This window comes from Plecotus auritus, assembly GCF_963455305.1.
Source record: "Plecotus auritus genome assembly, chromosome: 9".
Taxonomy (NCBI): Eukaryota; Metazoa; Chordata; class Mammalia; order Chiroptera; family Vespertilionidae; genus Plecotus; species Plecotus auritus.
Window position 1 is genome coordinate 112,126,517 of NC_137783.1, and position 25,438 is coordinate 112,151,954.

The window sequence follows — 25,438 nt, forward strand, 5'->3', positions numbered from 1 at the left end:
AAACAACTTTAACTGTGGCCCTTTCACTTGTCTAAGAGATATCAGAAGCTAATATCTCACACTAAAATATAAAGAAAGGCTTAAGCATAGTCACCACAAAAAAGTGAAGGGGAAAAAAAAAAACAACACAAAACTCCCACAAAAAAACTACTGCTTAAATGGTTTTTGGAAACTAACAGTTGAACCTGAAAATATTAGGGGAAAAGAGTCAAGAAGTCATAGTGTAGCATTTATCATTTATACTTTTAAATGAAAGTAGAGAAACAATAATTCCACATTGTACACTAAGTCAAAAAAGCAAATTGCAGAAAAATGTATAATATGGACACATTTGTGTTGACAGAAATAACTGCGATTTAGCTGATTATTTTCTAAATACATAAATAAGTTCATACCTATTTAGTCCTTCACCCACAGGTGGTTTTTGGTTATCATCTAAATAGACAATAACTTCTTTCCTTCGGATATGTACAATATCATCCAGATTTAGATTTGTCAAATTCACTTCTCCTTCAAAATAGATTGAACCATAACCTACAAGTCAGAGCAAATAGTTAAAAACTCATCCTGCATAGGGGGCAAATACCTACATTAAACTTCTAATTATCAGAAGGAGCAAGCTGCTTTAAAAATTAATATTTTCAATCACCCAGCGATATCACTGAACGGGTTATTTCATCCATAATATGTATGGGTGACACCAAATATATTGTTATCTGGTTTAACATCAGTATTTTTATAGCATTTATGTTGTCCTCAAAACAGCCTTCTTAAATCTCTTACCGAAGACCTATATAGCTGCCATATAAACAACTCTTAGCACCATATCTGCAGTATGAGTTAAGATACCTGTGCCTTTTTTTGAATATGATACATGTTTTTCTCAAAGAAATTACATTTGTAATAATTTAATAATATAAAGTTGAACCTAAATATTACCCATCTTTTGTTAACTATTCAATTTTTTCACGTAGTATTCCTTGCTGTTTACAGTATTTTCTTTAATTGTAGAAAACTGCAATGAGCAAAATAGCTACCAAAGAATATTATAAGGTTCTAGTCTTGTTTAGTTACTTGTCTGCTATTCAGGCCAAGGTGGGTTCAAATGTAGGGGGAAAAATGGATTCAGCTATCAAGAGCTTCCTTTATCTAAATACAAAAATAATGTGCAGATCTCTGGCTTATGTACTACTAACTCCTAAACTCATACTCACCTTTACGACCAATAGTGAAGTCAGAGACAATACATTCTCCTTTTTCATTGGTAATTTTAGCAAGGTCCTCTATAGATGGAATAGTATAGTAACCAACCTTAGTGAGAACAATGCCTATGATAAAAGAAACAGAAAATATTGTATTAACTGTGACTGTCTTTTTCACTGACACCCATTAAAACACTACACTATGAAAGGCATTCTATAAAATACATTCCAGGGAAAGCTTGTTTAATCTTTTTTTTTTTTTTTAATACCTGAAGATACCAAAACCCAGGGTGGAATGAAACTGCTTACATAGCCCTAGCCGGTTTGGCTCAGTGGATAGAGCGTCAGCCTGCGGACTCAAGGGTCCCAGGTTCGATTCCGGTCAAGGGCATGTACCTTGGTTGTGGGCACGTACCTTGGTTGTGGGCACATCCCCAGTGGGGAGTGTGCAGGAGGCAGCTGATCAATGTTTCTCTCTCATCGATGTTTCTAGCTTTCTATCCCTCTCCCTTCCTCTCTGTAAAAAAATCAATAAAATATTAAAAAAAAAAAAAAAAGAAACTGCCTACATAGTAATTCAGTTGTATACATGAAACTAAAACCCCAAATCCAGTACTTGGAAAATTTTCTACATGAGAAAGTCCTAAAGTCAAATGCAAACTTAAAGGTCTATATAATTAGTGTTTTTTTTTTTTTGTTTTTTTTTTAAATAACAACTAGGTAGATTTCTGAAGAATTCAAAGAAAACAGAGCACTGATATGCTCTTTCTAATCACTCCTTGTTCCATTTATATGTAGAGATCAGGCTAACCTGCTCTATGAGAGAAAACAATTTTAGGCCAATATCAGATTAAAGTCCAGCCACAGCAATGCCCACTTGTATAACTTGTTTCTCTACTGGCAAGGTTTAGAGGATTGTTAATCCTGGGAATGAAATTTTAAATTGGGAGGTGGTGCCCAGCTGGTGTGGCTCAATAGTTTGAGTGTCAACCCATGCACCAAGAGGTCACCGGCTCAATTCTGGGTCAGGGCACATGGCCAGGTTGTGGGTTTCTATCTCTCTCTCTCCCTCTCCTTTCCTCTCTCTCTCTCTCAAATCAATAAAAACAAACAAAAACCTAAGTAAATAAACAGAGAGGTGGCAAACAAGGTCAATGGGAAAATGAAAAAGAAAAACTCTAGGCTGGATATGTGGAAAAAAAAAAAAAAAGGGAGCATCATAATGAATTCATGTAGGAAAACCAAGATGGCGGCATAGGTAAACACCTAAACTGCTGCCTCGCACAACAATTTCAAAACTACAACTAGAAGACAGAACGGACACCATCCAGAACCACAGGAAAGCTGGCTGAGTGAAAATTCTACAACTAGAAGGAAAGAGAAAAGCTCACAGAGAATTGGAGGTACGGCAAAGGGTCTTTGTGCATGCAGAGAGGAAGGGCGGCTGAGAGCCTGGCTGACTTTCTCTGGCGGAAGGGGGAAGGAAGCCCCCGACCGCACTGAACCCCAGTTCTGACTGCACTGAACCCCAGTTCCAGGCGAGCCCCTGGGGACCCACACTCTTACGGGGGGAGTCTGGACTCTCGGGCGGCAACTCGGGAGCTGGGGAAGGCAGAAGTCTGAAGGCGTGCTCGTGCCAGTGCGCACAAAGGCTGTGGAGGTTGCCACAGGCTTTCCCTAGTGGAAGGGAGTTGGAGGCTCCTGACCGCACTGGGCCCCAGTTCTGACTGCACTGAACCCCAGTTCCAGGTGAGCCCCTGGGGACCCACGCTCTTGTGGGGGGAGTCTGGACTCTCGGGCGGAGACTCGGGAGCCGGGAAGGCAGAGGTCTGAAGGCACGCACGTGCGCACAAGGGCAAGGCTGACGGGAAGCCAAGACTGAGACTCCACCCCATCCAAGCTGAGCACAGAGGCTATTGCAATTTGGCAAGTCTAATCCTATAAGGCTGTCTCCAGCACCGAACTTCTCCCAGCATAGACGCAGCTGATCCTTACAGCCAACTGGCCTGGAGGTCAATTCCTCCCAGTGATACCAACAACAATCAAGACTTAACTACAACAAGGCTGTACACACAGTCCACAAATGGGTGCACCAAGAGTGTCCACCTCAGGTTAACTGGGGAGGCAGATCCACTGGGCCATATAGGAAACCTAGCACACAAATTTACCCTACCAACTCAGGGAAGCAGTGAAAATGTGGCGTCAAAGAAACAGATCACAAACGAAAGAAATGGAGGAAAACAAATGACTGGATATAGAATTCAAAACCACGGTTATAAGGCTTTTCAAGAATATCCTAGAAAAGGCCGATAAATAACGAGACCCTCGAAGATATGAAAAAAGACCAACTAGAAATTAAACATACACTGACTGAAATAAAAAATATTATACAGAGACCCCAAAACAGACTAGAGGAACACAAGAATCAAGTCAAAGAACTGAAATACAAAGAAGCAAAAAACACTCAACCGAAAAAGCAAAAAGCAAAAAAAAAATCCAAAAAGTTGAAGATAGTGTAAGAAGACTCTGGGAAAACTTCAAGCGTACCAACATCAGAATTATGGGGGTGCCAGAAGAAGAGAGAGAGCAAGATACTGAAAACCTATTTGAAGAAATAATGACCGAAAACTTCCCCCACCTGGTGAAAGAAATAGACTTACAAGTCCAGGAAGCACACAGAGCCCCAAACAAAAGGAATCCAAAGAGGACCACACCAAGACACATCATAATTAAAATGCCAAGAGCAAAAGACAAAGAGAGAATCTTAAAAGCAGAAAGAGAAAAACAGTTAATTACCTGCAAGGGAGCACCCATACGACTGTCAGCTGATTTCTCAACAGAAACTATGCAGGCCAGACGGGAGTGGCAAGAAATTTTCAATGTGATGAATAGCAAGAACCTACAACCAAGATTACTCTACCAAGCAAAGCTATCATTCAGAATTGAAGGGCAGATAAAGAGCTTCACAGATAAGAAAAAGCTGAAGGAGTTCATCACCACCAAACCAGTATTATATGAAATGCTGAAAGGTATTCTTAAAGAAGAGGAAGAAGAAAAAAGTAAAGATAAAAATTATGAACAACAAATACATATCTATCAACAAGTGAACCTAAAAATCAAGTCAATTAAAAACCTGAGGAACAGAATAATCTGATGAATATAATAGAATCAGGGGCATAGAAAGGGAGTGGACTGATAATTCTCAGGGGGAAAGGGGTATGGGGGGTTCATGAAGAGAATGGACAAAAATCATACACCTATGGATGAGGACAGTGGGGGGGAGGTAAGGGCAGAAGGTGGGGTGGGAACTGGGTGGAGGGGAGCTACGGGGGGAAAAAGGAGAAACAATTGTAATAATCTGAATAAAGATTTTTTAATATTAAAAAAAAATAATGAATTCATGTAGATGTACATACACAAGTATATATACTTGGGATTCTTAATATGAAAGTATAAAATTGTTTCCTTGGGGCACCAATTGACCAGAAGAGTTGGCTTACTTAAAAAAAAAAGAAATGTATATATATATATGTGTGTGTATACATATATATATATGTGTGTGTGTGTATAATTTATTTATTTATTTTATTGATTTCAGAGAGGAAGGGAGAGGGATAAAAACATCACTGATGAGAGAGAATTATGAATCGGCTGCCTCTTAAATGCCCCACACTGGGGATCAAACCTGCAACCTGGCACATGCATGTGCCCCAACAGGAAATTGAACTGTGACCTCCTGATTCATAGGTCGACGCTCAACCACTGAGCCATGCTGGCTGGGCAGAATTGGCTTACTCTTAAATGCTTTGAACATTATATGAAGGCAGTACGATCACTAGATATAGAAAAATTTTTACAGACATTTTAAGAATAACTGTAAAACAACCCAAATGTTCACTAACAGAAAATGAATTAACCAAATGTGGCATATTTACATATTGAAATACTATTAAGCAAAAAGTGTTGATATATAAATCATGGATACAATCACAGATAAATTAAGAGTAAAAAAGAATATGTATATATGATCCCATTTACATGAAGTTCAAGAACAGGCAAAACTAATCTGAGACAAAAATCAGACTGTGATTGATTTCTGGGGATTGTGATACAAGTACTAACTTGCCAGGGTAAAAGAAATGTTCTAACTCTCGACTGAGGTATTAGACATATGAATATATGTTCCAAAATTCACTGAAATGAACACAAGATCTTTGTACTTCACTATAATTTTACTTCTATTTTTTTAAAAAAGGTAATGATATTTTTATCAAAGCCCAAAATGAGATGTAATATCAACACACACAGATAAGGCAAGCTCTAAGTATCCAATCAAGACTTTCTATTCTTATAGTCTATATGACTTGTTTCATCAATTAGTTGGGAAAAAGTTAATCAGTTCATTATGGAGAACAAGAGGAGGGAAGCAAGCAAAGAACTGAGGTGATGATAAATAACCATAGCAACAGCTACCATTTGAATGCTTATACATGTTAGACATTATGGTCTATATACTTAAATCTAATTCAGATCTTAAACACCTTATATGATAAGAAATAATTATCACCCTCATTTTAATTTAAAAACTAATAAGTAATCTATGCAAATTTATAAAACTAAGGCAAGTATGAGGATAGTCTCTCTGCCTATAAAATTTGGGGGTCTTTAAACTATACCAGGATAATTAAAATGACATGAATTTAACTACTTCAAAGTTACAAAAGTATGTAAATTTACAGAATGACCAAAGCTTAAGTGAAAAGTGTTTAAATGTTAACTTTTATAAAATGCAATAAAAAACATTTTAAGAGTTTAGATAGATGACTTTCATTCTGTTGAAAATCTGTGACAAACCACAAGAAATTTCAAATGACTGGTAAGACATTAGGCATGTACCAAAATGAACCTGACCTGCTGGATGCATATGGTAAGTACTATTTTCTATTTCTTCCCGGTCATCCTGCAGTGACTCCTCATGAAAAGAAGTCTCTTCACTGCTTCCTTCCAGCCCATTTCGCAAGGCAGCACGCATGTTCAATGCAACAATGGTATCATCCACACTGCTGCTGTTATTGTGTTTATTTCCAGCACTCTCTGGGGTTTGAGGAATGGGTTTTGCAATAGGATTAGCATAAAAACGTGACATGAGAGAATCATCATGTCCATCTTGCTGATGATTCTCATCAGGTTTGCTCAGGAAACTGAATCTGAAAAGAGAAAGTAAAAACAGTATCTCAGCTCCTTGTAGTAGTAGTAACAATGATAACAGCTAACCTTTCCTGAGCCATTACTAGGTGTCTGACACTATTCTAGGTAATTCCACATATTAAAAATTCATTTAATACTTACTGTAATCTGGTAACACAGGTTACTATCATTCTCTCTAGTTTATAAAAAGACAACTAAGACACAGAAAATAAAGTAACTTGCCCAAGGTCACAAACCTATAAATGCTACAGTTGGAATTTTAACCCAGGAAATCTGGCTGTAGATTTTGTGCTTTTAACAGCTCTATTTTCATGAATAAATGGCTCTGAGCATCAAATTTTTAGTTTAAAAAAACAAGGTGCTCTACTATATCAAATAACCAGTGGTGAGTTTCAAATTTTAAAAAATGGAAAATTTTTTAAATTTTTAAATATTATCATCAAGATATTAGAAAATAAAAAGATATTAAAAAATATTTAGTAGCCCTAACCGGTTTGGCTCAGTGGATAGAGTGTTGGCCTGCGGACTTAAGGGTCCCAGGTTTGATTCTGGTCAGGGGCATGTGCCTTGGTTGCAGGCACATCCCCAGTGGGGAGTGTGCAGGAGGCAGCTGATCATCGATGTTTCTAACTCTCTATCCCTCTCCCTTCCTCTCTGTAAAAAATCAATAAAATATATTTTAAAAAAAAGAAAAGAAAATATTTAGTAAAAAGAATTCAAACTAAAATTTTATCCAAAGAGAAAAAAACAGGAGTAAAGATATATAAATGAATTTTTCAATGAGTCATTTTGAAATAGTAATAGCAAATAATCTAAATGTCCTCTAATAGAGAACTGATTAAATTATATAGTTATTAAAAAAGAAGGGGCAGATGTATACATATTAATATAAAATGGCATTTATAATAAATTAAATGGAAATAGGAACATCACAATATATATCATTCATGTATAACCTCTATGTTTATCTGTAGAATATACTTATAAACAGATTTCTAAACCGTAAGAATATATACCAAACTATGAAATAGTGCATATACTTCCACTTCTTTCTTTATACATTTTATATGTTTCTGTAAGTTACTTTTCTTTTATTTGGTTACAATGACTATACTCCAGTACTTCTTATAAACAAAATATTCCTTATTTTAGGGGAGGTAAATGTCAAATGTATGTTAACCTTGTTCAAAATGATATACATGGTTATCAAAATAATTCTGCAGGATTGAATCAGAAGAGCTCTAATTTTTAAGGTTTAAAGAATTAAAAAAACAAAAACATGATTTAATTTTTAGGTGCTCATCTGCTATAATACTTATACACAACATTCACCAAGCTTCATAAGTTTTCATAGAATGAATAAATTTTAAGCTCAGAATCTTTTCAAAATGGGAATAGGGCCCTGGCTAATTTGACTCAGCGGATAGAGCGTCCGCCTACGGACTGAAGGGTTCCAGGTTCAGTTCCCAGCCAAGGGCGCATGCCGGGGTTGCAGGCTCTATCCCCAGTAGGGGGCGTGCAGGAGGCGGCCGATAAATGATTCTATCTCATTGTTGATGTTTCTGTCTCTCTCCCCCTCTCCCCTCATCTCTGAAATCAATAAAAAAAAAATATTTAAAAAAATTAATATTTGATCTTAAAAAAAAAAAAAAGGGAATAGGGAGCTCTACCAGAAACCCAAACCAGAATTCAGTTTACCTTTCTCCATTTTCTGGATAATCAGATGGTGAAGCTAGATCTTCTGAATCATGATTAACAGGAGAGAAGAGATTGCTATTGTTAAGGTTTTTCAAAACCAACTTCTTAATGCTTTTCCTATAAACAGAGACAAAAAGGTAAAAAAGGTAAAAACCCAGGCACACATAGCTCCGTCACAGACATTATCTTAAAAACTAGAGTTGAAAAGGGCACTCACATTCAATTCTTATATATCTAAAAATGACCTAACAAGTTCATTAAACTCACCAACTCTTCCTATAAATACATGACCAAAACATAAGGTCCCAAATATATTACACTCTGGTATTTGGAAGAATAAACCTAACCTCATTCAAAATAAAGTGGAAATTTCCCTGGAAAATATTTTTCATGAATCTCTGAACCACTGAGCACTAACTTGATCCAAACACTTAGTCAACTCATCACACTATGTATTATATTTCAATTATTTCTCTACATGTCTTTTCTCTTTTTAAACATTTTCCTTCTTTTCTTTTGGCAATATGGATTTATGACTATCTCTTCCTATAGAACTCAGCATGCTGCCCTGAAAAAGTAGGTAAATAGATACCTTCTTGACTAAATGAGAAAGATTTTAAAAATAAGATGACAAGAGCCAGGCCAGAGTGGCTCAGTGCTTGAGCACTGACCCATGCACTAAGAGGTCCCTGGTGTGATTCCCAGTGGGGGATGTGCAGGAGGCAGCCAATCCATGTTTCTCTTATCAATGCTCCCCTCTCTAAAAAAAATCCAAAATTAAAAAAAAAAAAAAAAAAAAAGATGATGCCTGGCTGGCATGGTTCCGTGGTTGAGCATTGACCTGTGAACCAGGAAGTCACAGTTCGGTTCCTGGTCAGGGCACATGCCCGGGTTGCAGGTTCAATCCCTAGTAGAGGGATTGAGGGGGATGCAGGAGGCAGCCAATCAATGATTCTCTCTCATCATTGGTGTTTCCATCTCTTTCTCCCTCTCCCTCTCCCTCCCTCTCTGAAATCAATAAAAAAAAATATTTTAAAAAAAATGACAAAAAACCCTGATATCCAAAGATGCAAATGGCCCTAGCCAGTTTGGCCTGTGGACCAAAGGGTCCCAGGTTCGATTCTGGTCAAAGGCATGTACCTTGGCTGCAGAATCCTCCCCAGCCTGGGCCCTGGTCAGGGCGCATGCAGAAGGCAACCAAACAATGTGTTTCTTTCACATCAATATTTCTCTCTGTCTTTATCTCTTTCTCCCACTCTCTCTAAGAAATCAATGGAAAAATATCCTCGGGTGAGGATTTAACAACAACAACAAAAAAAAGAATTCAAAGATGCAAATGATAACAAATACCTAAAAAGTTCATGTTTGTATACAGCAGGTTTACTTAAGGGCAAGAACCTCCACAGTATACAAGCTTCAAGTAGAAAAACCAATAGAAGAGATCTTAACACTCACTTAAACTCATGGGAGTAACTAATGTGCTTTATTCCTTCTTTAAAAAAAACAGAACTACTATAGGTAGCAGACCACTCTTATATGACAGCCAACCAGTTACAAAAAAAATTACCAAACCAGCAACTTGGGGGAGAGTGGCACAGGGAGGTGTCTGGTACTTAGGGTTGTTTTTCTTTTGGGGACTTTTCTGATTCCAAGGGGAAGGCTAAGAGGCTAACAGGACATTTTAAAGCCTTGTGGGATTAAGGAGACAGAAACTGGAGTCCAGAGCTACCAAAAGTGTGGAGGTACCAGAGAATGGCACTCATTTTGTGTCAGGACTTGGAAAGTCTCTACCCCTATAGTTAAGAGAAAACTAAAAGTGTGCTGGCCAGGTAGCTCAGTTGGTTAGAGAGCCATCCTGTTACGTCACGGTTGCTGGTGAAGACACATACAAGGGTCAACCAACGAATCCTATCAAATAAAAGAGTAATATGCAAATTGACCGTCACTCCAACACACAAGATGGCCGCCCCCATGTGGACACAAGATGGCCTGCAGGGGAGGGCAGTTGGGGGTTACCGGGCCAGCAGGGGAGGGCAGTTGGGAGCTATCAGGCCTGCAGGGAGGGCAGTTGGGGGCAACCAGGCCTTCAGGGGAGGGCAGTTTGGGGCAACCAGGCCTTCAGGGAAGGGCAGTTGGGGGTGACCAGGCCTGCAGGGAGGGCAGGTAGGGGTGACCAGGCTGGCAGGGGAGGGCAGGTAGGGGTGACCAGGCCGGCAGGCGAGGGCAGTTGGGGGCAATTGGGCCAGCAGGGGAGCAGTTAGGCATTGATCAGGCTGACAGGAGAGTGGTTAGGGGTGATCAGGCTGGCAGGCAGAAGCGGTTAGGGGCAATCAGGCAGGCAGGCAGGCAGGCAGGCGAGCGGTTGGGAGCCAGCAGTCCTGGATTGTGAGAGGGATGTCCAACATCCCTCGAGGGGTCCCAGATTGGAGAGCGTGCAGGCTGGGCTGAATCCTCTGTGCACGAATTTCGTGCACCGGGCCTCTAGTGTATAAATAAGTGGAACAACAAATCAATGTCTCTCTCTCTCTCAAAACAATTCTTAAAAAATTAAAAGTAAATAGCACGAGTCTGGTCACAAGTTCAGCTTTGACCCATTTCAATAAGCAACTTTCATTTTTAAAAAAATCTTTTCTGAAGGACAGTATCATCATACTTGAACTCCAATTATTGCCACAGTTTTAAAAATATAAGTGACATAAAATAATTTTTTGGAAGATTATTAAATCTGGCTTGTGTGGCTCAGGTGATTAGAGCATTGGCCCATGCAAAGGGTCTTGGGTTTGATTCTAAGTAAAGGGCACATACTGAGGTTACAGGTTCAATCCCTGGCCCAGGTTGGGGTGTGTGGGGAGACAATCCATCAATCTCTCTCTCTTACATTGATGTCTTTCTCTGTCTCTTTTCAACTCTCTCTAAAAAAAATCAATGGAAAAAATATCCTCAGGTGAGGATTAACAAAAAAGACACAAAACAAGCCCTGGCTGGTATAGATTGAATCCTACAGAAAGAAAGTTATCAAACATTATCAGGGACCTTGGAAAGGAATAGAAGCCAACCTGAAATGAAAATTGCTCGCCAAAGATGGGGCAATTTGATCTTTAAAAAACAATAACTGCCATGAACTGGAACACAGTGACAGAGGAGGAAAGAGAAGAGGGACTGATAAAATGTTTCACATGAAAAACATACAACTAGAAGACAAAGAACATAAAACAGTGTCAGGAAAAAGTGAAGAGGATTGGCATCAGAAATATCAAGTGAGACAGGTACAGAAAACAGACAAAAGAAGTCAAAGAACAGAAGTGTGTAGCAAACCCCAAAGAAACTGGTGAAATTACCCTGAGAGATGGTTGGACTGGTGAATCCAAGCTCTTTTCAACAACTCTGTGCCAAAAAATTTGCTAAGTGCTGGGGACATAAACATGAATAACACGCAGTCTCTGCCTTCCAAATAAGCTAATGCTATTCTAAGAAATGTATAAAAATTGAATTTTCCAACGTTTTGGAGGCAGCAGCCCACCATATTTTTAAGGAAAGAAAGGAGTGGTAATTTTTAAACTTATCATTCATAGACAAAGAACTGCAAGTGATGAATTCCCACTTTTTCTCCAAAGCAAAAACCAACCCTTTTTCTTTCTGATTAGAAAAGTACTTGCTGCTTTTTAAAAGCCATTGTCTGGCCTAAACCGGTTTGGCTCAGTGGATAGAGCGTCGGCCTGCGGACTCAAGGGTCCCGGGTTCGATTCCGGTCAAGGGCATGTACCTGGGTTGCGGGCACATCCCCAGTGGGGGGCGTGCAGGAGGCAGCTGATCGATGTCTCTCTCTCATCGATGTTTCTGGCTCTCTCTCCCTCCCCCTTCCTCTCTGTAAAAAATCAATAAAATATATTTAAAAATAAATAATAAAAAAATAACTGTATAATAATCCAATTAATAAATAATAAGAACTGTTTCACATACAACTGTAAACCCATTTTTGTCTCACACTATATTTTACACTTAATTTATGTTAACAAAAATAAACTCACTTGGGCATGAATGCTCCATTGGCTAAGGATGGTTCATCATCATCCAGTCCATCAAAGAGCTGTGACTTGGCTGTGCCTGTTGTTTGTAATGCCTTTGGTCGCACTCTGGTGGCAGGGCGAGGTGTCAGTTTATAATGAGTGGGTGTAGTGAGAGCCTTCTGGGCTGCTGGATTTGTTGGTTTCAATCTCTGAAGAACAAAAGCATCAAGAAAAGAAAGTTCTAGATTACCTCAAATGTATGATTTTGGCCTTAAAAATCAGACCAGAATGGAAATCTTATCTCTGCAATTAACCAGCTAGATACCTCTTGAAGTCTTGGCTTCCAGAAAACAAGAATTCCAGGTAAGTCTTATGTACTCCAAGATAGACAAGAACCAATGCTCAAAACATAGCTACAGTATGATTTAACAAGGAAAACTATCCACTTGCAAATGGCCTTTTACAATGGGGACCTTAAGGTCACTTTAAAAAACCACTTACACAAATAGTTTGTACTTTCATAACTGAAGCTTATCTTCATTATGCCCTATCCCTTGACTAAAATTTTGTTGGATCTAAATGTAAGCTGGAATGATGTAGCCCATGTTGGCTACTTTAGTGATAGCTATCGTAAATTAAATTTCAATAGTTCCTCACTCAAGGATATGTTTTTTTATTGATTTGAGACAGACATCAATTGGTTGCCTCCCATACTCCCCAACCACTGGGGATTGAACCCACAATCTGGGTATGTGCCCTAACCGGAAATCAAGCCGACACTTTTGGTGTACGGATGACACTCCAACCAACCAAGCCACACCAGCCAGGACCAGCAGTTTATTCCAAAACAAAGATGGTAATACTTAATATATTTATCTTAAGAAAATATAAAAAAGAATTTTTAAATAAAACAAAAAATCTTATGCTTTAAGGAAACAGACACAGCTATGAATTAATGTTGAACTTCTATTCAACCCAAATCACTCTGAAAAAAAGACAGATATTAGCTTGCATTTATCCATCATTTAGCAAACATTGATAATACCATGAATCAAACACTAAGTACTAGGAATAAAAATAAAATTCCTTTCCCTGATTTTTGAGGAAATTACAAGTTAGTGGAGGAGAGACACAACTAAATTAAGACTCCACAGTTGATTTTGATGGCACTTTTACTATGTTTCTATAGTATCTTCAGGATGTTATACATTGTTTTCTTTAACAGTATACACTGGACACACCAACTGAAACTATGTCTAATATATAAAACACGTCACAATTTCTGTTTCTCTTCACAATGCAGACTGTTACACTTCAGTAACACTGTACCTTCCCAGATCATTCAGATCTTCTACAATTCTGTGCCTTTTCTTGGAATGTCTTGACCTAGATCTACCAACTTCTACATACATACACAAAAGAGTTAAATGTTACCTCTTCTGAAAAGCATTACGAAACTCACTCAAGAATCTATGCTCTGTATATTTTAAGGTACATGCCCTTGACCAGAATCGAACCTGGGACCCTTGAGTCCACAGGCCGACGCTCCATCCACTGAGACAAACCGGCCAGGGCTGCATTATTTTATTAAATTCTCAACACTGAACAGTATTACTATTCCCATTTTATATATGAGAAAACAGATTTTGGGAGGCAAAAAGACATAACCAATGTTTCACATACTCTATCAGGGGTCCTCAAACTTTTTAAACAGGGGGCCAGTTCACTGTCCCTCAGACCATTGGAGGGCCGGACTATAGTTTAAAAAAAAAAACTATGAACAAATTCCTATGCACACTGCGGGCCCGGGACGAGTCGGCTGCTAAGCAGGACAGGCAGCGGCACCCGGCGGGCCGGATAAATGTCCTCGGCAGGCCGCAGTTTGAGGACGCCTGCTCTAAGTGGTAAAGTAAGTATTAAACAGACCAAAGACAATGCAACCCTATGTTCACTGAGGTGCTATTTACAATAGCCAAGATCTGGAAGCAGTCCAAGTGCCCATCACAAAAAAGCTGTGGTACATTTATACAATACCACTTAGCCGTAAAAAAAGAAAAAACCTTACCTTTTGTGAAAGCATGTATGAAACTGGAGAATATTATGCTAAGTGAAATAAGCCAGTCAGAGAAAGACAAATACCATATGATCTTACATATGTGGAATCTAATGAACAAAATAAACAAATAAAATAGAAACAGACCCCTAGATACAGAAAACAGACTGACAGCATAAGAGGGAAAAGGGTTGAGGGGCTGAGTGAACAAGGTGAAGCGATTAAGTAAGAAACAATAATAACAACAACTACTCATCAATACAGGCAATAATTCTGTGAGGATCAGGGGAGTGGGGGTAGGTAGAAGAGGGAAAAGGGAGTATAGTGGTGATGGATGGAGATTTGACTTTGGGTGGTGAACACACAGTACAATATACTGATTCTGTATTGTACAACTGTACACCCGAAACCTATATAAATTTTATTAACCAATTATGACCCCAATAAATTCAATAAAAGCCACCAACAAAAAACAGACCAGACTATAATTTTGTTTTTGTTTGTTTTTTTTAATCCTCACTCGAGGATATTTTTCCCATTGATTTCTGGAGAATGGCAGGGAGGAGGGGGGAAAAAGAGGAGGAGAGATAAAGGGGAAGAGTAGGAGAAAGAGGGGGGCGGAAGTGGGAGTGTGGAAGGGACAGAGGGAGAGAGAGAGAGAGGGAGAGAGGGAGAGGGGTGGGAGGGGGGAGGGGGAGAGAGAGAGAGAGAGAGAGAGAGAGAGAGAGAGAGAGAGAGAGAGAGAGAGAGAGATTGGTTGCCTCCAGCACGAACATTGACCAGGAATCACACCCACGACCCTTCGGTTCTAACCACTGAGCAAACTGTCCAGGGCAAAAGACTATGCTTTTAATCACACACACGTGAGCAAAATATAATGTCTTTGCCACTAGAGCACAAAAGAATAAGACAAAGCTATGTAGAAATCAGGAGAAAAGATTTTGATTTGCCACTTATGAGCATTATGATTTTAGAAAAATTAATCTCTGGGAGCTGAGCCTTAGTTTGCTCAACTATAAATATCTGCCTTACTTCAGGGCTGTCAAAACATCACAGCCCTTACTTCCATTCCAGTGCTCATTTCACTGTCTTGCAGCAAAAATAATTTATCCCATGGCCTAGTAAAAAGTATAAATAAATGTGCCTTAAAAATTAATTATATCGCCCTAGCTGGTTTGGTTCAGTGGCTAGAGCATTGGCCTGCGGACTGAAGGGTCCCAGGTTCGATTCTGGACAAGAACATGTGCCTTGGTTGTGGGCACTTCCCTAGTGGGAAGTGTGCAGGAGGCAGCTGATCGATGTTTCTCTCTCATCAATGTTTCTAACTCTCTATCCCTCTCCCTTCCTCTCTGTAAGAAATCCATAAAAAATATATTAAAAATTAATTTTATCTAACTTTGCATAGGCTTTATACATAAGAAATTACATTCTGCATATTTAGTTTATCCTCTCTGAAAATAAATTCTACAGAAACACCCTTAAATTTACCTCTTCTTTCTTCTTAGGGTCTGACATGGGATTCCTGAAGAGAGGAGAGTCTCCAAAAGGTGAGTATGTTAGACTGTTGATGTGCTGTTGGAGAACAGCCTGCTGGGCAGCAGAGGCATTTGGATCTGTCAAAGCTTTTTACAAAAAGAAAAGAAAAAGCAAGATGTCAGTCAAAGATCCAGTGCATTTTAGCAAGAGAACTCAAAACTCTTTTTGAAGTCTTGGTCTTCAAAATGTTCAGACTCACTCAATGATATTATTGGTGGCAAGTAGGGGAACAAACTGAAGAAATCAACCATCAAATAAACTAATGGGTCAAAAATATAAAGAGGCATTTTATAAATGACAACATATATAAAACTTTTCATAGGTGTTCCCTGCTAATAATAATAATGAAAGAAATGTAACTTAGAACAACCTTGAAGAAATATTTTTATACCTACCTCATTATCTATCAGTGGCACAGTTATATAAAAAGAGTTAGTCTTTGACATTAAAAACGTTACAAATTGGTTTAGTCTGTCTAAAAAAAAACAGTATGACAGTATATGTAGCAAGTACTGTTTTTACATTTTTCATCCTAATAATTTCAAACATGGAAATTTAACACAAGGTTTTAATTAACCAAGAAACAAAATAAAGGAAAATATAAATGTTCACTGAACATTATATAATAGCCAAGACTTGGAAACAATCTATGTCCAACATTAAGTTAATAGTTATAAAAATCATGATATATCAACCTGCTGGGTTAAGGAGTTATTTAAAAAAATAACATAATAATGACAAGTGTTTCATAGTGAAAATAAGTATCTTTGATTTAATTTAATAAGTAAAAATATTATATATACTAAGAATACAGAAGGAGGAGGCACCATACAAAAAATAAAATGGCTGTTAAGGTGTCCTTACAGGTTTATTATTTACATTTAATACTTGTATTACATTGAAGTAAAAATTAAAAGGAAAAAAAAATCACCCAATTCATCTAATTTTCTTTCAAAGTGTAAGAACAAACATGTCATCAGTCATAGAGAATTTAGGGAACAGACAAGGAACAATGATTTACAATTATACACAGTAAAAAAACCAAATACAAAAAGCCCCATACTGTCTGCACTGTAACTTGATTGATGAAGAAATCTCTTTGCAACATAAAGATTTCCAAAAAGACTGATAAAAAAATTAAGTCACACTTAAATCATTTTAGAGGTATAAATACTTTTCTCCTTTGTAAATGTTAAAAATAAGGTCAAAGTTAAAATATAGTAAGACAATACACATTAAAGAAGTGTCATAAACAAAACATTCTGAAATTTTTAATAGAAAGAAAAAAACACACAACAGCAGCAGCAATAACAAGAAACCCAGAACAGATAGTTAAAACTAAATTTATGACAAATTTAATCAAATCAAGCTTTCTTAAAATTGAATGTATTCATTAAATACTAAAGCACTATAGGTTGGTATTTAAAGAGTGCAAATTTGCTCAGGATTATGAAACCCAAAGGAGATGTCAATTTAAAGAACATATAGTACATCATCTATATTCAGAAAGTTCTTAAACCCATTTTAAGACTATAGGTAAGAAAAAAATATAGCAAAGTATATTTTGGTACACAGTGCCACAGAGTCTCATCTTAGTGTTATTCTGTGGACTATTCAAGGAGACTAAAGAAAGCTTTAATATTTTTTAAGGACTGTAATATACTTACTGGTTAGTTTGTTACTTCAGAGCCAATTACCCCTTAGAAAAAATTGACTTGCAACAGCTGATCCCATCATTTTACTCAAAAGAATAAAAACTTCCTTTAACAAATTCATACATAATTAGAAAAATGTGTGAGGATGTTTTTATATTTATGATTAAGTATGAAAATTTCTCTGTTAACTGTATCAATTAAAAATACAGAAAAGAAGAGCTGCTACATTAGCAAAAATAAGAGAATAAGGAAGCATAAGCACTAGTTAAGCTACTCTTAGTGTTATATTCAATTCTGATCATAATCATTTGAAAACATATCGAAAAACTACATCATGACCAAATGATTAAAAGGATAGGAAAAAGTTTAAAAAGTCTTCTGAGAAAAAAATAAACTGATAATACTTTATGTGGAAGACAATGAAGTTCTGCAAAGAAATTGTAGCAGACTGGTTTTGCTTAGCTATAGGAGATAATAAAAGTACACCCCTGGGTAGAAATACTATTGAAGGCAGGTTTTGGTTCCTAAACAATCTGGACTAAACTGACCTGTAAGAAAGGCACCTTAACTGAGGTTTTTAAGTTAAGTAAGCGACTTCCCCACAATAAGGGTAGACACTCACATAAACTAAAGCACCTTCCAACTCAGATTTTATGATGCAGAGATGTGCATTCTAGAAGTCAAGACAACTACTTCTAAATGGGAATTAACATTAACATATGCAACTCTTATATTAAAATTTTGGCTAGAAATTTTTTAATTGCCTTTGAAAAAAAGATGGGATACAGAGAACAGACTGATAGTTGCCAAAGGGGAGGAGGTTAGGGGTCTGGGTGAAAAAGGTCAAAGGACTGAGAAATACATAAGGTAGTTTACAAAACAGTCATGGGAATATAGTCAATAATATTGAATAACTATGTATGATGCCAGGAAGTTACTAGAACTATTAGGAGGTTGGAGGCAAGGAACACTTTGTAAAAAAAAAAATATGATTGTCTAACCACTATGCTGTACACCTGAAACTAATACAAAATAATACTGAATGTAAACTGTAATCGGAAAAAAACATTTTAAAAGATAGGATTAGAAACCATTCAGAAAGCTATCCACGTAAAAATGGCAGGTTAGCTGTGATATTTATGCTACCACCTTCTATTGAAAATAATAAAAATAAGAAAAAGAAAATAAAAATATCATTTTTAATGATAAAGCTGATTTGAATGTTCACACAGAGATCAATTAGAATTCTAATTCACCCCTGCTCCTTCCAAAGACCTAAATAAAACCTATGGTTAAAAAAAAAATTGAAATATATCTATGTAACCCATATTTACGAAGAATCAGGAAAGTAGTTAAATGATAAGATGAGAAAATATAATATATACAGAACAACAACACAATTCTCCACCTTATGCCTGATGCTCAACAGATAGGCCAAAATATCAGTGTGTGTGCCTCCAATGAAACCAAGTTAACACATGGAAAGAACAAGAGCAACCAGTTTGAGTGCTTACCTCATCCCAGAGCTGACATTTAGAGGAGTCTTGGATAATAACTGGTTCCTGGACTAGTTACCTTAAAGTGAAACCTACTGGTAAACAAGCTCTACCCATACACACAAGTAGCCAGTGAGCCTTTTATTATTTTATTCTTTCTAAGAATATATATTTTTATTGATTTCAGAGAGGAGGGAAGAGGGATAGATAGAAATATCCATGATGAGAGCGAATCATTGATCGGCTGCCTCCTGCAAGTCCCCCACTGGGGATCGAGCCCACAATCCGGGCATGTGCCCTCAACCGGAATCGAACCTGGGACCTTTCAGTTCGCAGGTCAACGCTCTATCCACTGAACCAAACCAGCTATGGCTATTATTTTATTCTTAAATATAAATGGGAAAAGTCACAATGCATTAAAGAGTAAGACCAAAACAAAACAAAAATAATCCTGAGGAATTAAGGAACAGGAGAACCTGTGCAAACACTAGAATCAGCTTTAGCATTAAAAAAAATTTTAACGCCTATTAACAAATTCAGAGTTCCAAGAAAAAACTGTATCTAAGAACCAGATGATTTAAAAAAGAAACTTTCAAGGAACAAGAAAGAATTTTTACATGTTAAAAATAAAAACAAAGACCAGCCGAATTAAGTGGTTGAGCATCATCAACCTATGAACCAGAAGGTCGTCACAGGCTCGATCCCCAGTAGGTGGCATGCAGGAGGCAGCCAATCAATGATTCTCTCTCATCACTGATGTTTCTATCTCTCTCTCCCTCTCCCTTCTTCTCTGAAATCAATAAAAATATATTTTAAAAATACATTTAAAAGAAAAAGAAAGAAAAACAGCCCTAGCCAGTGGCTCAGTTGGTTGGAGCATCATCCCGTACAACAAAAGGCTGCGGGTTCAGATTCCTGGTCAGGATGCATACCAAGGTTGCAGGGGGTTTGTACGGGGCAACCGACCAACGTATGTATGTATGTATGTTTCTTTCTTTCTTTCTTTCTTTCTCTCTCAAAACAAAAACAAAAACACACACAATAAAAACATATCCTTGGGTGAGGATTAAAAAATTATAAAATACATAAAAAATAAAAATATGAAAAGCTAATGATTTAGATTAGAAAGACAATGAAAAATCTCCTAGGAAAAAAACACCACCACAACAAACCAAAGCATTATGATAGAAAAGATCTAAGCAGATCCCTGAAATATCAGGACAAAGGGCAATCCTAAATGTTTGTGGGAGTGGAAGAACAAGTCTCAAAAATCAGAAAGGCACTGGACTTCTCATCAGTAATGATTAATGCAAGAAGGAATACAGAAAAAGTTCTGAGAGCAAATTACTTTCACACCAAAATTCTGTAACATTAAAGTGTCAGAAACAAAAGTATTTTTAAACCTGTAAGTAGTCAGTTTACCTTTCATATATATTTTACTTGAAAATACATTCCAGAAAACTCAGGAAATAAAGAGGAAAACCCTATACCCAGGACACAGCAGTGCCCACTAAGTAGAAGGGAATATGCCGGAGCAATACTGAAGGCCTAGAGAATAATCAGAGTTCATATTGCTGTAGAAGACATATGGATCAAAGAATAAAGTATTCTGGGGTAAAAGAATTCTGAGGCCATCCTTAAGAATTTGGACTAGTTTGGAAAGGCAATAAGGGCTGGTAATGCAAGGGGAAAAAGGATTAGAAATCTCAGGAAAAGCTAGATGAGAAAGGAGTACTTGGCTGGGTAGCAATGTTTTCAAAGTTATAATAAATGTGTTCATTTGCAACTTTTATGCCTTACCCAAAGAAGGGAATACAGTAATAATTTAAAACAAAACATATTATCAATTTCATTAATATGAAAATATAAAGATAGCAAAAGAGAGAGAGAGAGAGAGAGAGAGAGAGAGAGAGAGAGAGAGAGAGAAGGAAAGGAAAGGACGGGCACTAATATTCTTATTTAACCAAGGGGAGTCAAGAAATACTATCCTCCATTTTTACAGAAGTTAAAAGTAAATATAATCTGCAAGGACTTCTCAAAACGTGGTACATGGGTTATGATAGTACTAGAGATTAATTTAAAGTTCTATCTATCTATCTATCTATCTATCTATCATCTATCTATCTCTATTTATGGTAGGTGGTATAAATTTTTCCTTTCTGGTAAAACATAATTGTCTTTAAAAAGATATTTAAGTTAAAAACTTAATTTTAAATTAGGGACATTAATAAAGGTGGCAGGCAGGTACCGCAAAAACTGCGAAGGGGTATTCAAATGAAGTATGATAAACACTTCAATATGTATAACTAAACAGGGAATTTAGTAAACATATTGGGAGAAATACATAAAGAACACAGGTGATAAATAAGCTAAATTTTCATCTATCATTAACAATTTACATTTACTTATACTTAAAGCAAAACACAGCAATATAAGCACATCATTCAGAAATATGAACTTAATTATATACCAGATTAATTTAAAGCTATAACAAAAGTGGTTTCTTTGGGTGAGTAGGTCTGAGAATGGGGAAGGAAGAAAGACCACGATCTACTACAAGTCCTTCTGCACTATATAATTATTCAATGACATGTATGCCTGTACTTTTTTGTTAAGGATGGAACAGAGGTAAAGTGGGAAATCAGGTCAGCAAGTTAAGTATTAGCAAGAAATAAACTAAGAAAAGCCTTCTAAAGTGACTGAAACTTACCTACTGGAGCCTGGGGGGCTCCAAAGCCCAAAGTGGCTGTCGAGGTATTAAATCCAGGGGCCCCAAAGGCTCCTGTACCAAGAGGCCCTCCGATCTTAGGTTGGTTGTTCCCAAACAAAGATGCCTGTCCAGCACCAAGAGCTATGGAGACAAGAGGAAAGAAAAATGCGCCACAGAAGATCCTTTGAATGTTGTACCAGAGGCCAGTTACTTAAAAATATAATACATTTGGAAAATTCATAATTTGTTGACCATTCATTTCAACAAAAGACCCAATATAGTAAAGGCTAACTATATGCCATGCACTGTGCTGAGTACATTATAAATATCATAAGCAAAATATTTAACCTCTCTGTATTGTTTCCTCAACTATAAGAAAACACATAACTTAGATATTTATCCTAAGATTTAAAGCAAATAAACACATATTGAGCAAGTAGATGGTAGATCTTAACACTCTTTAAATAATAACTAGTATCATCTCATTTAATCTTTATAAGCCTGGAAGTAGGAACTATTAACTTTAAACTTTTATAAAAAACTAAATGAATAAAGATTTTTTTTTTAAAAAAAAAAAAGCTAAATGCCTTGTGTTAAGATTACTAAAGAGAATCAAGTTTCAGTATGAATTAGATCAGATGGAATAAGAACTTATTTTCGCCCTAGCCAGCTTGCTCAGTAGTTAAGAGCATTAGCCCAAGGACTGAAGGATCATGGGTTCCATTTCGGTCAAGGGCATGTGGTTGCAGGCTCGATCCCTGGGCACATGCGGGAGGCAACCAATCAATATGCCTCTCTCTGTCTTTCCCCTTCCCTTCCACTCTTAAAAAAAAAAATCAATGGAAAAAATATTCTTGCGTGAGGATTAACAACAACAAAAAAAAACACAAAACTTACTTTCACCAGAGGGAAACCCATTGCAAAACGTGTAATATTTTAAAGCTAAATAATTCTTAACTTACGGATCTTGTCAGAAATGGTTTTTAAAATATGAAATAGGGAGAATTCAGTTATTTAGAATAAGTTACTGGCATATATTATTTAAAAGATTTCCATCTCCTCCTCCTCAAGAAGTTATTGGCAATTTGGAAGATCTCAAGTTCCTTCTAAAGCAGGATGGGGAATATACCGCCCACGAAATAATTTGATCTGGCCCTGCCAAGGCATTAGGAGTAAGTTAATTAAATGTTTAACCAAATACAGCAGGCTAATTTTTAAGTTGGTAATTTTGTATGGCATGTGAATGATTTTATAAATATCCCAATGGCCCTTGGTAGGAAAAAGGTTCCCAACCCCTGATCTAAAGCATCAACACATCTTTTTTTTTAAATGTTTTTATTGATTTCAGAGAGGAAGGGAAAGAGAGAAACATCAATGATGAGAGAGAATCATCGATTGACTGCCTCCTGCACGCCCCACAATGGGGATCGAGCCTACAACCCCAGCATGTGCCTTGACCAGGAATCGAACTGTGACCTCCTGGTTCATAGGTCAATGCTGAACCACTGAGCCACACTGGCTGGGCCATCAACACATCTTGACAGAGATATGGGTTACCAGGAAAATCACTAAAATCATTTCAAAAATGTAACAATTAAAAGTTAAAAATATCAAATGGGTAATGCTTTGAAATCATAACCAAAAAAAAAAGAATAGAAAGTTTATACTCAGAAAATTCACACTATAAAATACGGTGAATACTAAATGGACAAAATATTCCCTAACTGTCCAATCTCATTTACAATAAAAAGAAAACAATGTAGCAATGGGATTGTTTCACCTTAAAAATCCTATTCTGGAACAGGGACTAAATCCTAAACCATTAGAATTTGGTGAAAATTCCAAGAAAAACTAAAATTATATTACTCTCTCAAAGGACATAGTTATTGGCCAAATTTCAGGATTCTTTATTCTTCTAGGTAGCAAAAACATCTTTACCCCCAAATAAAAATTTAGATGAAATCCACAAACATATAAAATGGATAAAAATGTCTGTTCTGAATGGGTATATATTTCCCTTACCTTTGCAGCAGCTATGAATAAAGAACCAAGAAACATTCTAAAAAAAACACTATATTTCAATAACGCAAAAAAGTACAAAAAGACATTGAGAGGTTCAGGTGACCTGGAAAGCGACTGTCATACAATGGCCTGCATACTGTTAGAATTTATCAAGGGAAAGATGTATTTTATCCAGCTCTGTCTTATATTATGTACAAGTAGCACTTTATGCTTAATGAAAGGACTTACCAGGGACATTCTTGAGTATGATAATGTCAATTTATGAAATGTTCTGTATTTATGATTAGGTGGAGGAGTCATAAGGAAGATATATGGGGGCACCATGGTAATAGTGAGCCTAGAAACTCCACAAAAAAGTGAAAATGATTATATTCCTTTTGAAATCTTCTAATAAATTTTAGAATTTAATTTTACCTATGGTATCTATTAGCATGGGGTAGATTTTTCTGTGTATATCTTAGTATAACTACTGACTTTATTAGCTGTACCCTTAAACTATTACTTCATGGGAAACTTTAAGTACTAAAACTTAATATTACTACTAAGGAATTACCAAGAAAATGGCATGCCATTGATAATGTTGATAGTTAATGTCACTATGAAGAAACTGATATGCCCATGATTTAATGAGAGTTCTTTCATGGAAGCAAATGGGGGGAAGGGCACTTTAATCACATGCCAAATAATATAAAATATTTTCTATTGATTGATCACTTAAATCTAAGTGTGCATCAAATCTTATATATATGTATATTTCATATTTCTAGTCAACTATACATGAAGTAGGCAAAGGCCTATGTTACAGGAAAATTTACTTCTTTTGAGGTATGAGTTTGAATCTCCATCACTGAAAACAAGAAGCTGCACAGGAATACCGATTTACCTAATGCCCCCCAAAAACTCAGCTCAAAGCTACAGTGTTATTCTACTTATGATACCATGAAATGCTGAGTTCATGAATGTGGAAGTTTATATACAGTAGTCTCCAGACACATTCCTCTCAAAGCTAAAAAATCTGCTTTAGCAGATGCAATCAATCATCAAAGAATTCCAATAGCATGTGCTTGGTGATTCTTAAAATTCTCATTTCCCTATATGATCTGCTGCTAAGGTTGGGGTTTAAAATTCTTTAGTAATTCTATTTACCTTTTAGTTTATGGGAACAAGGCATGAATGAAGAATATATAACAGTAATAAAAATGCAGTTCATTGCCAAAACCGGTTTGGCTCAGTGGATAGAGCGTCGGCCTGCGGACTGAAGGGTCCCAGGTTCGATTCCGGTCAAGGGCATGTGGCTTGGTTGCGGGCACATCCCCAGAAGGAGGTGTGCAGGAGGCAGCTGATCGGTGTTTCTCTCTCATCGATGTTTCTGACTATCTATCCCTCTTCCTTCCTCTCTGTAAAAAAATCAATAAAATATATTAAAAAAAAAAATGCAGTTCATTGTCTGTGAGGTAGAACTCTTAAAGAAAAACTAATAAAAAGGCTGAGGTACGCCCTGGCCGGTTTGGCTCAGTGGATAGAGCGTCGGCCTTGGGACTGAAAGGTCCCAAGTTCGATTCCGGTCAAGGGCATGTACCTTGGTTGCAGGCACATCCCCAGTGGGGGATGTGCCGGAGGCAGCTGATCGATGTTTCTCATCGATGTTTCTAACTCTCTATCCCTCTCCCTTCCTCTCTGTAAAAAATCAATAAAATATTAAAAAAAAAAAAAGGCTGAGGTATTATGTTACGATAGAATAGAAGACAATAGCATCACAAAAGAGGCGATAGAACAGTTTATAATCTTGGCCTAGGAGGGAAGGCATTGCTAATCATAACCTGCAAGACCAAAAAGCCAAAGAAGAGAGAA

The 25,438-nt window shown here is 37.0% G+C and overlaps 1 protein-coding gene across 2 annotated transcripts in view; it reads right to left on the bottom strand.

The window, feature by feature from the left end:
• Nucleotides 1-25,438, bottom strand: part of NUP98 (nucleoporin 98 and 96 precursor) — a 108,518-nt gene that overhangs the window by 34,249 nt on the left and 48,831 nt on the right. For both annotated transcript variants that reach the window (XM_080688555.1, XM_080688554.1), the window contains exons 12-18: nt 21,566-21,706; nt 15,657-15,790; nt 12,137-12,324; nt 8,109-8,225; nt 6,114-6,409; nt 1,215-1,328; nt 396-534 (exon numbers count right to left, since the gene is read on the bottom strand). In XM_080688555.1, the coding sequence (XP_080544681.1) occupies nt 396-534; nt 1,215-1,328; nt 6,114-6,409; nt 8,109-8,225; nt 12,137-12,324; nt 15,657-15,790; nt 21,566-21,706 (1,129 nt within the window). The remainder of the gene's footprint in view (nt 1-395; nt 535-1,214; nt 1,329-6,113; nt 6,410-8,108; nt 8,226-12,136; nt 12,325-15,656; nt 15,791-21,565; nt 21,707-25,438) is intronic.